Source organism: Podarcis bocagei, assembly GCF_964188305.1.
Source record: "Podarcis bocagei genome assembly, chromosome: 6".
NCBI lineage: Eukaryota > Metazoa > Chordata > Lepidosauria > Squamata > Lacertidae > Podarcis > Podarcis bocagei.
In genome coordinates, this window is record NC_138130.1 from 65,008,650 (window position 1) to 65,021,150 (window position 12,501).

The 12,501-nt window shown below is 36.1% G+C and overlaps 1 protein-coding gene and 1 long non-coding RNA gene across 6 annotated transcripts in view; one reads left to right on the forward strand and one right to left on the reverse strand.

Moving 5' to 3' along the window:
* The window catches only part of CADM2 (cell adhesion molecule 2), a 368,300-nt gene extending 364,697 nt beyond the window's left edge, over nt 1–3,603 (forward strand). For all 4 annotated transcript variants that reach the window (XM_081199662.1, XM_081199664.1, XM_081199665.1 and 1 more), the window contains one exon: nt 1,432–3,603. In XM_081199662.1, the coding sequence (XP_081055788.1) occupies nt 1,432–1,550 (119 nt within the window). In that variant the 3' untranslated portion in view covers nt 1,551–3,603. The remainder of the gene's footprint in view (nt 1–1,431) is intronic.
* Nucleotides 3,069–12,501, reverse strand: part of LOC308590048 — a 34,068-nt gene continuing 24,635 nt past the window's right edge. For both annotated transcript variants that reach the window (XR_014009632.1, XR_014009633.1), the window contains 3 exons: nt 11,016–11,201; nt 5,475–5,524; nt 3,069–3,197 (listed from right to left, as the gene is read on the reverse strand). This is a non-coding gene — a long non-coding RNA (uncharacterized lncRNA). The remainder of the gene's footprint in view (nt 3,198–5,474; nt 5,525–11,015; nt 11,202–12,501) is intronic.

The window sequence follows — 12,501 nt, forward strand, 5'->3', positions numbered from 1 at the left end:
AAAGATATACCTTTTGTCCAGGCTTCCCCTAACCCATAAAATGGAACACTGCTATTACTTAGTTCCTTCCTTTGTTCTGTTTTTTTATAATGCCATTTCACTGTTGATTTTAAGTTGGGTATCAGGTTTTTCTTTATGATACTGCTGTTGGTTTTATATCGATATTTCTTTACTGCTTAGAGATTTTTAAATATTAAATGGTTTAGAAATGCTTTTCAGTAAATAAGTATTTAAAAGTAACGCAGAAATATATGAATGGGCTGGGCATATATACATATGGCTGCCCTATCTTATCCACATATATCCAGTCCTAGCACACATTGGTTTTTTGATTATGGTTTTTTTGTTTTAAAAAAGTGCAAAAAATACAATATGGTCATTGCTATATTCTCATTTTTCTGCAACATCTTTCCACTGTCTTTTAATCATAACCGGCATTATTAGAACTGTTCATGTAATTTGCAATAAGCACCTACTGAAGTGTGTTCCCTTGTTCACCTGATAATCAGAATATTGTGTAAGATAAAGCTGCTTGCTATCTAGGCCAAGACCATTTCCTTAGCTAATTCATACAAGCTAATCAAGAATGTTTCCTTTTAATTTTTATACCGTGTATAAGGTATGTCATTTGATCAGTCTACCGGAAAACATGACACCTGTGTTCAACTAATACAGGAGGGCCACATGCATATCCCAGCTCTGAAATAACCAAGCTTTTTCCATTCAGTAAAAATTGGCTTTTCAGACATCACTGAATGTTGCTGCACAGATCCAAGATTTGCTGTACTAGCAAATAAATCCTTACAATAGCATACCCTCTATTGTGTCAGTGTTAAAGGAACAAAGCAGGAGGTAGGAGCAGCAATGCAGGCATTTTATATTGGCACAGAAAATTAGGAATAGCGTCTCAGGTTTACTATTCCCAATGTAAGTGGGCAATGAAGTAAGTGGGCAAGCCTAGCGTAGCTATTGAAGGGCACAGTGCATTTTGTGTTGATTGTCTTTAAACTCTTTATTTCAATCAAAGCGTTATGCACAATTAACATTGTCCAACTAAAAATAAATCAGATTTTGATGTGCTAATTTTGAAATTGCAGCGTATACTACTTGGCTGAATTATAACTTCTATATAACAAAGGAGCAAAATAATCATTTTGAGACAATTCCCCCCAAAGCTTATTGTTAATGTGTCCTTGACAGATCTTAGTGCAACATGCTCTTTTTACTGTTTGTATGTATTTATCATCAAAGAAAGGCCATGGGTCACAATCGCTTCTTTCCCAAAATGGAATATCATGTGTGCTGTAAAAGTTCATTCTACAGTAGTGCAATGACATACATCCTGAACCTCACCAGGATCCATTAGAGAACCGCATTGGAAAAGTATCAAAGCCCCTAACACTTTTCTTTTAATCACATTGTTTCCCGCAGGAACATATTTAACAAATGAAGCTAAAGGAGCTGAAGATGCACCTGATGCGGATACAGCCATTATCAATGCAGAAGGCAGCCAAGTCAATGCAGAAGAGAAGAAGGAATATTTCATATAGATGCAGACTTAGGTTCTCTGAGTATTACTCACCAGGCTGACTGCTGGAGAAAATTGGCTCTCATCTTTCAGAATTAATTTCCCCCCATCATGTTTTGCTACCTTTATTAATGTACGCAAATGCTTTCAGTAGCCAGTTTATACCAACAATCAGCCATGGACAGCATTTCTTTTCCTTTAATTATGGTACCATTCATAATGCAGGACATTTCTTATTGCCTAATCATCATATCCATTGCTCTCTTAACATACAGTGCTTGAATATACAGCCTTAACAACTTTAATCATCATCTGTTCAGTTTTTCTACATTTTTTAAAAGCAAAATGTTATATAGCATTTCTTTTTGGTTTTATTTTATCATGGTCCTTACCGGGATTGCACCAGGCCATTTTCATAACAATTGTTCTGAAGGTGAGGACCTCAATGTACTTACATAAAACATTACAAGTAAGATTAGAGGTTTACAAAGAATGTTTTATATATGTCTATAATTCAAAAAGCAGCCTAGTTTTGAAACATTATGCCCTAGGAAACACCAACTGAAAGCATTCTAGTATAATTTCTTGTGTGTTTGCAAATGATAGCAAAGGGGTATGAACAGACCTTTTATTTTAATGGCACATTGGTACTAAAGCAACGTCTGGGTGGTAACCACATCATGCCGTTTGTCTATACAGAATCCACAGAGATGGATGATGTAGCTCCATTTTGAAAATGTTTGTCCCGCTCTTTTACTGCAGTTAGGATCATAAAGACTTCCGTTATCTATTTCTGTAATTTCTGGTTTTAATTTAATTTATTTGATTCATGTGGGCTCACCTGCCTTCTCAAATTGGACATGTTCATGGGGCACAATTGCAAGGCATTTTAGTATCTGTATATAGTGCATATAATAAATCCAATTAAACATTATTTGATACATATTTAACTTTTGGGGCTGTAGGTAAGTCAGTCACAAGTAAGCATTTTCTAATGTCCATTATATCCCTTTAGATATGACTTAAATTAATATTCTGAGTAGATAACATGTATTAGTACTTTTGTCTGTATGTCCTAGCACTGTTCAGCAGCAAACTTTTCTAGTTCCAGGTTTTTTTTTTCTTTGTTATACAATGGAAGCACAATGTTATATGGAAAGGTAGTTTTAAGCTAACAACCAGTGCACAGCCTCAGGTTTTAAATTCCAACCACATTAATGATTAATGATTAAGTTGCTAAAATTTTCAATATATAATTTGGCAGTTCCAGAGCTGCTTATCAATGTTGGATTTGCCAAAACACAAACAACAAAGTGTTACAACAAAAAGCTCTATGTTTTGTGTATACGGTAAATGGACTAATTCTTTATATTAAATTCCTGTCTATGCATTTTGTGAGGTACAAACTTATGTCACGGTGAATGATAGAGAATATCTGCCATGCTTTTAGCTCCACAGTAAAGACCTCTTTTTGAGATTGTTCTCAAAATGTGGGGCAAAATGACATCTTTAAAAGATAGTCACAAATTCTAAATCTACCATAAAATAAGCTGATTGGCTCGATTCCTCTTCCAGAAAAAACGTGAAACATCACCAGATGCGCTTACTGGTCCCATGTCAGAAGATTCAAAATCAGTAGTGATTGCTGTTCATCTCCTAAGTGCTGCACCTTAAAATAAAATAAATAAGATTTCTATATGGATGCTATTACTGGTGAAGTCTAAAAGCATAATGGCCTATTGTAAAGGATTATCTCCTGGGATTTATTTTTTGCGTGGGGGGAGAGGGGAGGAGGGAGGGTAGCATTTGAATATGACATCATGTGTCACAGTAAATGGAAATCAAAGGTGTTGTGTCAGATTATTTATCAGAAGAGTATACACCTTTTAAGGACAATAGTAGTTTTTAAATTGTTTTTGTTGGAAAAAGAACATTTACCTTGTTAATTTCTATGAGAGAGAAAAAGAGAGACCATCAATCAAGCAGCACTTTTTCAAAGTATACAGAACATAAATAATATGATGTGGTTGAGTGTTAACATAATAAATCATATACAGTATGACATTTTAAAGAAATACGTCTGCATTGATGTGATTGCATGCTTGTTTTTACCGTTCACTCCAGATCATCTGTGGGGGAAAAATGCAATAATATGCTAATCTAGTATGGTAGTTTGAGAGATTCAGGTAGGAGCTACTAGACACATTGATACTAGTATAGGTTTACAACATAGTCAAGTTGTTCAAAGAGTACATTTTTTAAAACAATACTGGCAAAAGGAATTAAGCTTGCTACTACTGGGAAGAAAAGGTGTTTGTCACAGCAGTTAGCTGTACCTTCAGAAACTGATTTATGGAACTAATGGCAAGGCCAGCAAAGAACTTAACTGTGCTTAAATGCCTTGCTGCATTAGGATTATGTTTACTAAAGTCACATGTCAATTAGTGCTGTATTTGCACATCTTTACATTCTTTATAAATTCCATTTTGCTTAAATGATATAGAAATGCTGCTTACATGACCCACCTCTTCGTCACTGTGAAGTGAATTTTTTCAAGCATTGGGGCATCTTTAGATGTAACCATCCCAAAGTGTCTTGTCAGTGTAGCAAAAGGAAAGCAGTGGAACTTTGCAATAGTAGATAGGAATTGGACTGTTAACTTTTTCTTGTGCACTCTGTTGCAGTCAATTTTTAGAATATATATTCTACCTTGCACCTTGAGATGTATTTTACAACAGGCCAAAAAGGAACATGGAAGTACATCATGCAATGTTAAGTAAGAGGATAATTTGGGCCTGTCATCACTTTCAATCATCTGCATTCATCCAGTTAAATCAGAGGTTCTCAAACTTTTTCTTTGAGAGAAAAGGGGGACTTTTGAAACAGAATAGTGACTATCTATTCTCTAACAAAATAAACATTCCATAAGCTAGACATAGTTTTAATATAAAGTCCTAGCCCTGTCTTTGACTTTAGCACAAGTACTAGCAATATTGTACCAGAGTGTAATAATACAGATACCGATACATTTTCTTAATATAATTTTATTACACAGTTTGTAATTCAACGGGGTTCAACAATCCAATATAAAATCTCTTATACACTGAGCTATAATTCTGGCAGTGCTGCCACAAAGATTCTTTGCACCAGTATCCGTGGATCTGTGTGGATTTTGCACTAACACCTGAGCAGATCCCAATTAATTCTGCTCCCTATTCAGTGCCTTTTTGACCAATAGAGATTGGAGGAAAGCAAGGAGAAGCCAACCAGAGCAAAGAGCTGGGGGGAGGATCACATCATTGCTCTCAAGGTGGTCGTAGTTTGGTGTAAATGGCTGGGAGGTGACTGGTTTCATGGTATCATTTTTTCTTCTTGGCTGACCTCCAGCTGACCTCCAGCTTATAGTTGTCAGCTATATAAAGGGGTAGAAGATTACCTTTTCCATAAGTCGGGCATCCAGTATTGGTGAATAAGGCCACAAGAGCAACACACATTCATAGGATTTACAGATATGCCCGATTTCTAGTCATATTATCTGATAAGGTTTTTCTGTTCATATACATTTGATCCTAGTTTGAGAACCCCTGGTTTAGATGAATACACTGGGAGCAAGACACCAAAGGTCAATAGAAATTATTGCTTAATTTACAGTAACTGACAGGCATGAATGATGAAAGCCCCATGGGAACAACTAAGGAAAATGTGGAACATGACAGTTCTCATCATCAGTCAAAGGTTATCAAGTTATTGCCAATTTTCTCTTTAATATTAGTTATTTTATTTTGCTATCATTATTAATATTATTATTATTATTAAATAATAGAATGTGGCATCTAACAGTATATGGGTGCATCTTCTTTCATTCTTAGATGTTATTAGCAAATCCAAGAAGCAGTTTAAGAAATATATACGATACGAGGCTCAGAAATGAACCAGGAACACCTACCATTTTGTTCACATTTATGGAAGGCAGATCATCGTGTGCTGAGATTCCTCCTATAAAAGATACAGGAGGAAAACAGTTGGTTTTTTCCCTATATAAACCAGCAAAGTGGACTTTTTGAATATGTTCTTCATGATGTAGGATTATCTACCTACCTATAAGCATCTCTCAGTGACAAGAAAGGACAGGAGGTTATTTAATTTATGATTGTAAAAGCACTGGAGTTACCATGTACGCAAATGTACATTAGGTATTTTGATCTTGACCGTGTGGTTACATGTGCTTCCATGTAACATCAGTTATAGTGTAATTTAGTGCCACTTATTATAAAGTGTTACCAAAAGGATAACATAACTTTACCTCTCTGTTGAGCTAAGGTAATTCTGATAAACTTTAAAATATGGAGTTAAAAAGAATTGTCATGGGCGCACTACAATGTTCTCCAAAACCTTCCTTGATTCCTCCAAGGATCTTAGCTTCTCATTCATTAGAACTGCTATTTTTTTTTTAATGAACATACCAAATACAAAAAAAAAGCTACTCAAATGTTCTGTAAACAAGCTGTTTTAAACAGAAATAACCCGAGTAATACTTTGGGTTAAGTGGCACAAAGTACACACTAAAAACTATGCAAAAATATAGGTGACTACAGTGTACTCACATGTAAGTATCTTGTACTTTCTCTGTATGGATATTGGAAAACCATGTATTTATAATATGCATTTTGATTATTTTACAAGAAAGGAGATGGGTTTGCAGATTCAAGAATGGTCTATAAAAACGCATAGTGACCATTTGTCTTTAAATATGTGTATATTCCCAGCCACTTCCAAATAATATTTAATTTATTGTAAGCCGTATTTTCCTTGAAACCCAACTACCACTCTATTTTGTCTCTTGTCTTCTTCTATGGGTCCCATGGGGCTCCTTCCAAACACCTTTGGGGCAAAGACTTCAATTCTGCTAATAGCTCTGCTGCCAGCACTCTGTCTGGGAACATTGCTCAGTAATCTATTTCTAGCCCAACAGTACAAGGTTGCTCTTTTTATCTTCCTTGAGGGAGCCTTGCATGCTAAGATGTTGAAAAGTATTGCCATTTGCCCTGGTATTTTTAGCTTGAGCAATGGAAAGAGAGCCACAGAGAGAACTGCATTCTCCTGACCCCTATTTCACTGAAGCACCTCACCTGGAATTTCTGCTATTTATTTCCCAATAACGTCAGGTAATCTTACATTGTGAGTACAAAATGCTTCCATCAAACCACGGAGGATGCCTTTAATGATAAAGTTAACTTTTTTCCAAACATGAAATTTTATATCATTGATCCTTTTCATCTCGTCATTTTTTCCATCATACCCTTCCAAAAGCAATGCATTGAAAGTAGTGAGATAACACAGAACAATCACAGACACAAGAAATATTGTTAAATTGAACACTGCAAAGCTCCTGAGCCTCTCCAACTATAGCTTTCCTTCTCTGCGAAGCACTATCATTATTGGCCAAGCCATTCATTCCACTTTCAGTTGTGCAATTTTAACTAGTTCCCATAATAAATGTACTTACATGGACCCCTTTTGTTGTTTAGATTCTGCCCTCCAGCTAATGAACCTGTTTTGTTTTGGGGGTTAAAAAAACTGCCCCTTCTATCATGTCCTTGAGCTGCTCTAATCATCCACAGTTTTCTGCCCTTTTAAACCTTGACTCCACATCTACACATGAGCAAGGTAAAGTCTTACACATCGTTGCATATACACATAGGTATTGCTTTTGACTAGTCTAATGATTTCACAATGGTCTTCATTACATTACTTGCTGTCTATTAATGTCGATATTTAGCACAGATTGACAATGTTGTGTTAAACCACCAGATTCAATTTTCAGTACAGATATTGGTGAATTTTTTTCTTTTTAAAATTAAATTTTCCATCAGACAAAAATATAATTAGCAGTTTGATGCTCAAACACTTGGGCAAACTAGGCAGAGAACAAAACAGAGATGATGAAGGTACATCAGATTGTGCAAATATTCATTGGAGATCACATCAGTTAATCTCAACAGGATGTGCATTTCTATTTGAGCTGAAATGTACACTCTCACCCACAGCTAATAAATGCACACGCACTGATATAATGTGCATCTGTTTGAAAATGTTTTTTTAAAAAATCAATGACACTCAATGGATTTCCCAATGGATATATAAAAACATGGGGGACAATCTGCACACCTCTAGTGTGAATCTACACCACAACCATGACACTGACATTTATGGGAGTCTCTTCTTGTCAAAACTATGTTCCTTTGCTGCTAGTTGCATCTTCCAGAGACGTTTTCACATTCTGCTTGATAATGAACATAACCTGTACTTTATGTGAGCCCTGACAAGTATGGTATAGAAATAAATTATCAGATTACTTGAGAATGAAGTCTTTCCATCTATATATATATATATATATATATATATATATATATATATATATATACACACACACACACACACACACCTTAAAATATAATAACAGTATTTACATAACAAAAGATATAAAACAAAAACAGAAAAAAGCAAGTACTGATAGCTGTAATAAGCAAAAACATTGCAAACGTTTTCTCAGGGTCTTTAAGGAACTAATTTTTATTGTCCAAATAATCTCTTTGCTCTTGTCACAAAGAAGGAGAATAAACCAAGATGATGTGAGGAGCTTCCTGAAATTTTATCTATGCTGGATTTATTTGTACCCTTAAACTCATCAGCTTTGCTTGTTACATCTAACTTAAACGGGGCTCAATCACTTTTTAACAATAGAGGTATTTAAGTTTCATTTATTGACTTAAAAGATCAGTATTTGCTTCATTTTCATGTCTCTTCCCTGGTTATGGTATATAAATTTCTTCCTTTCAAGTCTCTTGAAGTCATTCTTAAACTGGACTTCAGACAATTAATTTATCACTTACCTGTCAGCAATACATTTGATTTCAGTTTGAGTCCCCTACCCCAATATAATTGTTCTAAAACTCCAAAATAGTTTCATTATATATCCATCTGACAGCATGAGCTAATAGCTTAGTTCAGTTCCTTTCTCTTAAACCCCTTTCAAAATCCTTCTTTGCTTTTCTGGAGAAAGAAGAAATGTAAATGAGCAAATATCTAATAATGTTTTAAGCACTTAAGTTAACATAGGTAAGCTCTTATTCAGAGGTAAAAACTCCAGTGGCTTTCTAGGTGAATCGGCTAGAACCAAAATGCTTTCATCCACTCTGTTTGGCAGGAGCCAAACAGAGTGGATGAAAGCATTTTGGTTCTAGCCGATTCAACTAATATTCTTTCATCTTAATATTTTTACAAGGCCATAGGTGATTATCTACTCATGAAGCAAGGATTGCCAGGCAGGCTGTTTAGACAGCAAGAATTGGTGAAGTTCATTTATAAGTAATTGAAATGATAAAGCACTATCACAGAGATTATAATTAATTATTTTTCTCTGACAGGCATGGCACTTTTTTTAAATCTTGAGACAGACAAGAAAACGCCTGCTTATTCTTTCCAAATGTCAGCCCTGTTCCCAAAACAAAATCCACAGAACACAGAAAGGAAGGAAAAAGTGCAGTAAACAATAAACACTGACATTCCAGTGCAGTGTAAAGTAATCTACACAGTGAAACAAGTTTTCACATAGAGTTCTCTTACACGGCAGATGCAGAAAGCATAAAAATCCCTACGCTACACATTGTTCTGGTTCCAAGGCAAATAAAGAATATATTTTTCATGATCCTTTAAATTTGCCATAAAGCAAAGAAGCAAACTTTTCTGATGAAGATTTCATGTACAGAAAAAAGTAGACTAGCAAACACCAACTAAGAGGCATCTTCACATGGATTCAGGACTAAGAGAAATCTCTCTTACTTAAGGTCGTGTCCTTTTACCTCAGCACAATATTTATGTCTATGCTTTGCATTAATGCAGGCTTCCCCCCCAAAAAATTAAGTGTGGTTTAAATTAAAAGTGTTTGTAAAAATAATGCACCAATTAATATGAAACACAAATACTGATCCTGCTTAGAAATGTTGATATTCCAACCATATTATATGAAAATATATTTTCCACCAGTACCTGAGCTTTTGGCAATAATATGTAAATGCATATTAAAATTATATTTTCTATACATTGCACACTTTCATGCATGTGTGTATATATATATATATATATATATATATATATATATATATATAGTCATGCCAAAGGTTTGCTTTATCTTGAAACAGTATAGGTACAAATTCAGTGGGTTCCCACGTTCTGTTAGTGGTTATACATTCCCTAGGGAAGACAGTAAGAAAGCAACATTCATTTTAAACAAAGAAGTCGATCTATGCACTATATTACTTTCCAGCCTTTTAAATCCAAAATGCACTTTATAATTTCACCAAAAACGAGGATGTTCAAAGACTCCTATAATTGTTTCTTCCTTCTTTATACTCATTTTTTACACAGGAAAGGATTTGCTTGCGTAAATATGAGTGCATTCAGGAAAATATTATATTCTTCCAATTTTCCAACTATTTCACTGAAGTAGTCTCACAGATTTCCTATTTGGTTGATCCAAATTTTATCATTTTAGGATTGCAGACTTGACCATTTTAACACAGACTTAAGGATACAAACGCAAAAATTATGAGCCCACAATGTGTTTTGTGTCTCTGTGTCTTCCAGGGCTGCCTGAATAAAAGGACCTGGTAAAAAACTCACTAAAAGCCACAACTGTGCCTAGCCCCAGGTGAGTAGCTTAACTGCAAGGTGGCTAAAATGGGTTGAGAACTATGGTGTGATTGACACCAACACCTGAAACCATGGCAATGTTTCTGACGCTTCAACACTTACTCCAGTCCCAGGAGAACTAAGCATGTTGCACTGATAATGGAAGCACAGTTTTCTTTTGTTTTTTGTCTACTCCTTTTTCATAATTTTAAGTGAACAAAATGCATATTGTAACATTAGGTACATGACACTTGCATGTTGCTATGCCTATATACTTACAGAGTATTCAATGTGTACTTAGTGGCGCTTAAAAAAATGTCATGTACAATTTTTATAAACATTCTACAGGGTTCCCATTTGCACTTCATCTTTCATTAAAGTCTTGTCAGAGAAATGTCTGAGTATTATTAAAGAAAAAAAAATAAAATTTCAATTTTAGTTATCGGTTGGACATTACTGAAGTGTCTATTCATTCAATACATTTTTTAAAAAAGCAATTCATGAATTTTGTGATGAAGTTGTATTGGCAAATATATGGATGATCTGCTCCCAGCTGAAAACTGCTGTGTTTCCCTGTGCGTTCCATACTGAAGAACTATTTTGGATAAACTGCATGTGATACACCACTACTGATGCGGCCCTTATGATGTGGCATATAAAGATCCCCGTCTTTTGTGTAACTACTAAAATTTTGTAAATCTTTGTTTATATAGTAAGGATTTATTGTATACCATATAAAGCAGTCAAACAAACATGTTGCTGATGTAATCAAAGGTGGTGATTTATGTGTACATACCAGGTATCATCCATGTCACTCCCTCTCAGGATCTTCCTTGGCTGAACTTCCAGCTGCTTTTAATATGTGCAGTTAAATTACAAGTTTCAGGTTGGGTGTCAGAAGTAACAGAGGAGGCAATACCCTGATAAGAAATCTTGCACATATGATCTGTTATTCACCCTTGGGCAGGCTCCCACAGCACCCCTGTTGGAAGAAATGAAGTTAACCAAGATAAAGCTTCATCAGGGAGGCAAGAGGGATAAACATGTTAGCTCTGTCTCGGGTCTCCTGTTCCCGTCAACTTCCCATTCAGGAGGGGTGAAGCGGGGAACCTCCTGCACTCATGGAAGCTCTCCACATGGTTTAGAGCTCATTTTCCAGCATTCTAATATGAGCAAAAATAGACCCCCTAGGAGCTGGAAGGTGTCAGAAATCGTGCTGGGGGATGGAGCTAGCATATTCAGCCCTGCTGCCTCCTTCGCTTGTAGTCCTAATGGTGGGAGGCTATAAATGTGCCTTCTCATTCCTTAAACTAGGATTTAGACATTCCAATGTTAAGGGTCAGTTATAGGAGCACCAGGTTGGCATAGTAAGCAGGACAGATACAGAACCTCTCTGAATTGAGCATTTACATACTAAACAATTCAAGAGCCCCCTTGCAGACCTCTCTTGGCCAATTTGCAGTTTAGTATCTCTACATACTCCGAATCAACCGCTAGCCTATGACTTGAGATAGCACATAAAGGAGATGACACAATCCCCACTGAGAGGGCTTGCTGCCTTGTACCATCCCTTGCCAATCTGATCTCCTGCAGACGTTTTGGACTACAACTCCCATCATCTCATGCTAGTTGGGGCTTAAGGGAGTTGTAGTCAAAAACAGCTGGAGGGGATCAGATGGACATGACAAAGCATGAAGTGAATGCATCCCTAGGAGTGTGTGAAGTTGTTTTTGTTTGGGAACACGACTAGCGACCTTTACACCTTTATACAGTTTCCAAGTCATTATCAAGCTACATGGTCATAATACTGGGACATGGGCATATATTGGGGAGAAGGAGGCACAAGTATATGGGAATGGGACTGAGATCAATGCAGCACAGGGAAGCATGCAAAGGAGAGCCAAGAATATCAGGCAGTCATATCGAAGCAGATCGTTGCACAGGCAAAATCCAAGATTTAGCCAGAAGCTTTTATGGCCCTACCAGCTCAGGGAGAATAATATACTTCCTTGAAATGTGTTCCTCTGGCTGGATGAAACACTAGTCTACAGCCATTGGTTCATCACCAGTTAGATCTGCAGGTTCCAGGTTTTAGCCCCAGTGGCTCCTGACAAAAATCATCATGATATATAGATAAAGATTTAGGGATGATTACTGATATTGGCAAGTATTCTGTGCTGTCAATGCTGTAGAGTTCAAAAAGAGTTCTTAACTAAAGTGTGGAGGGTTAACACACAAATGTGATATGCTGCACCCACATCATAATTTCAGGTCCAACTCCA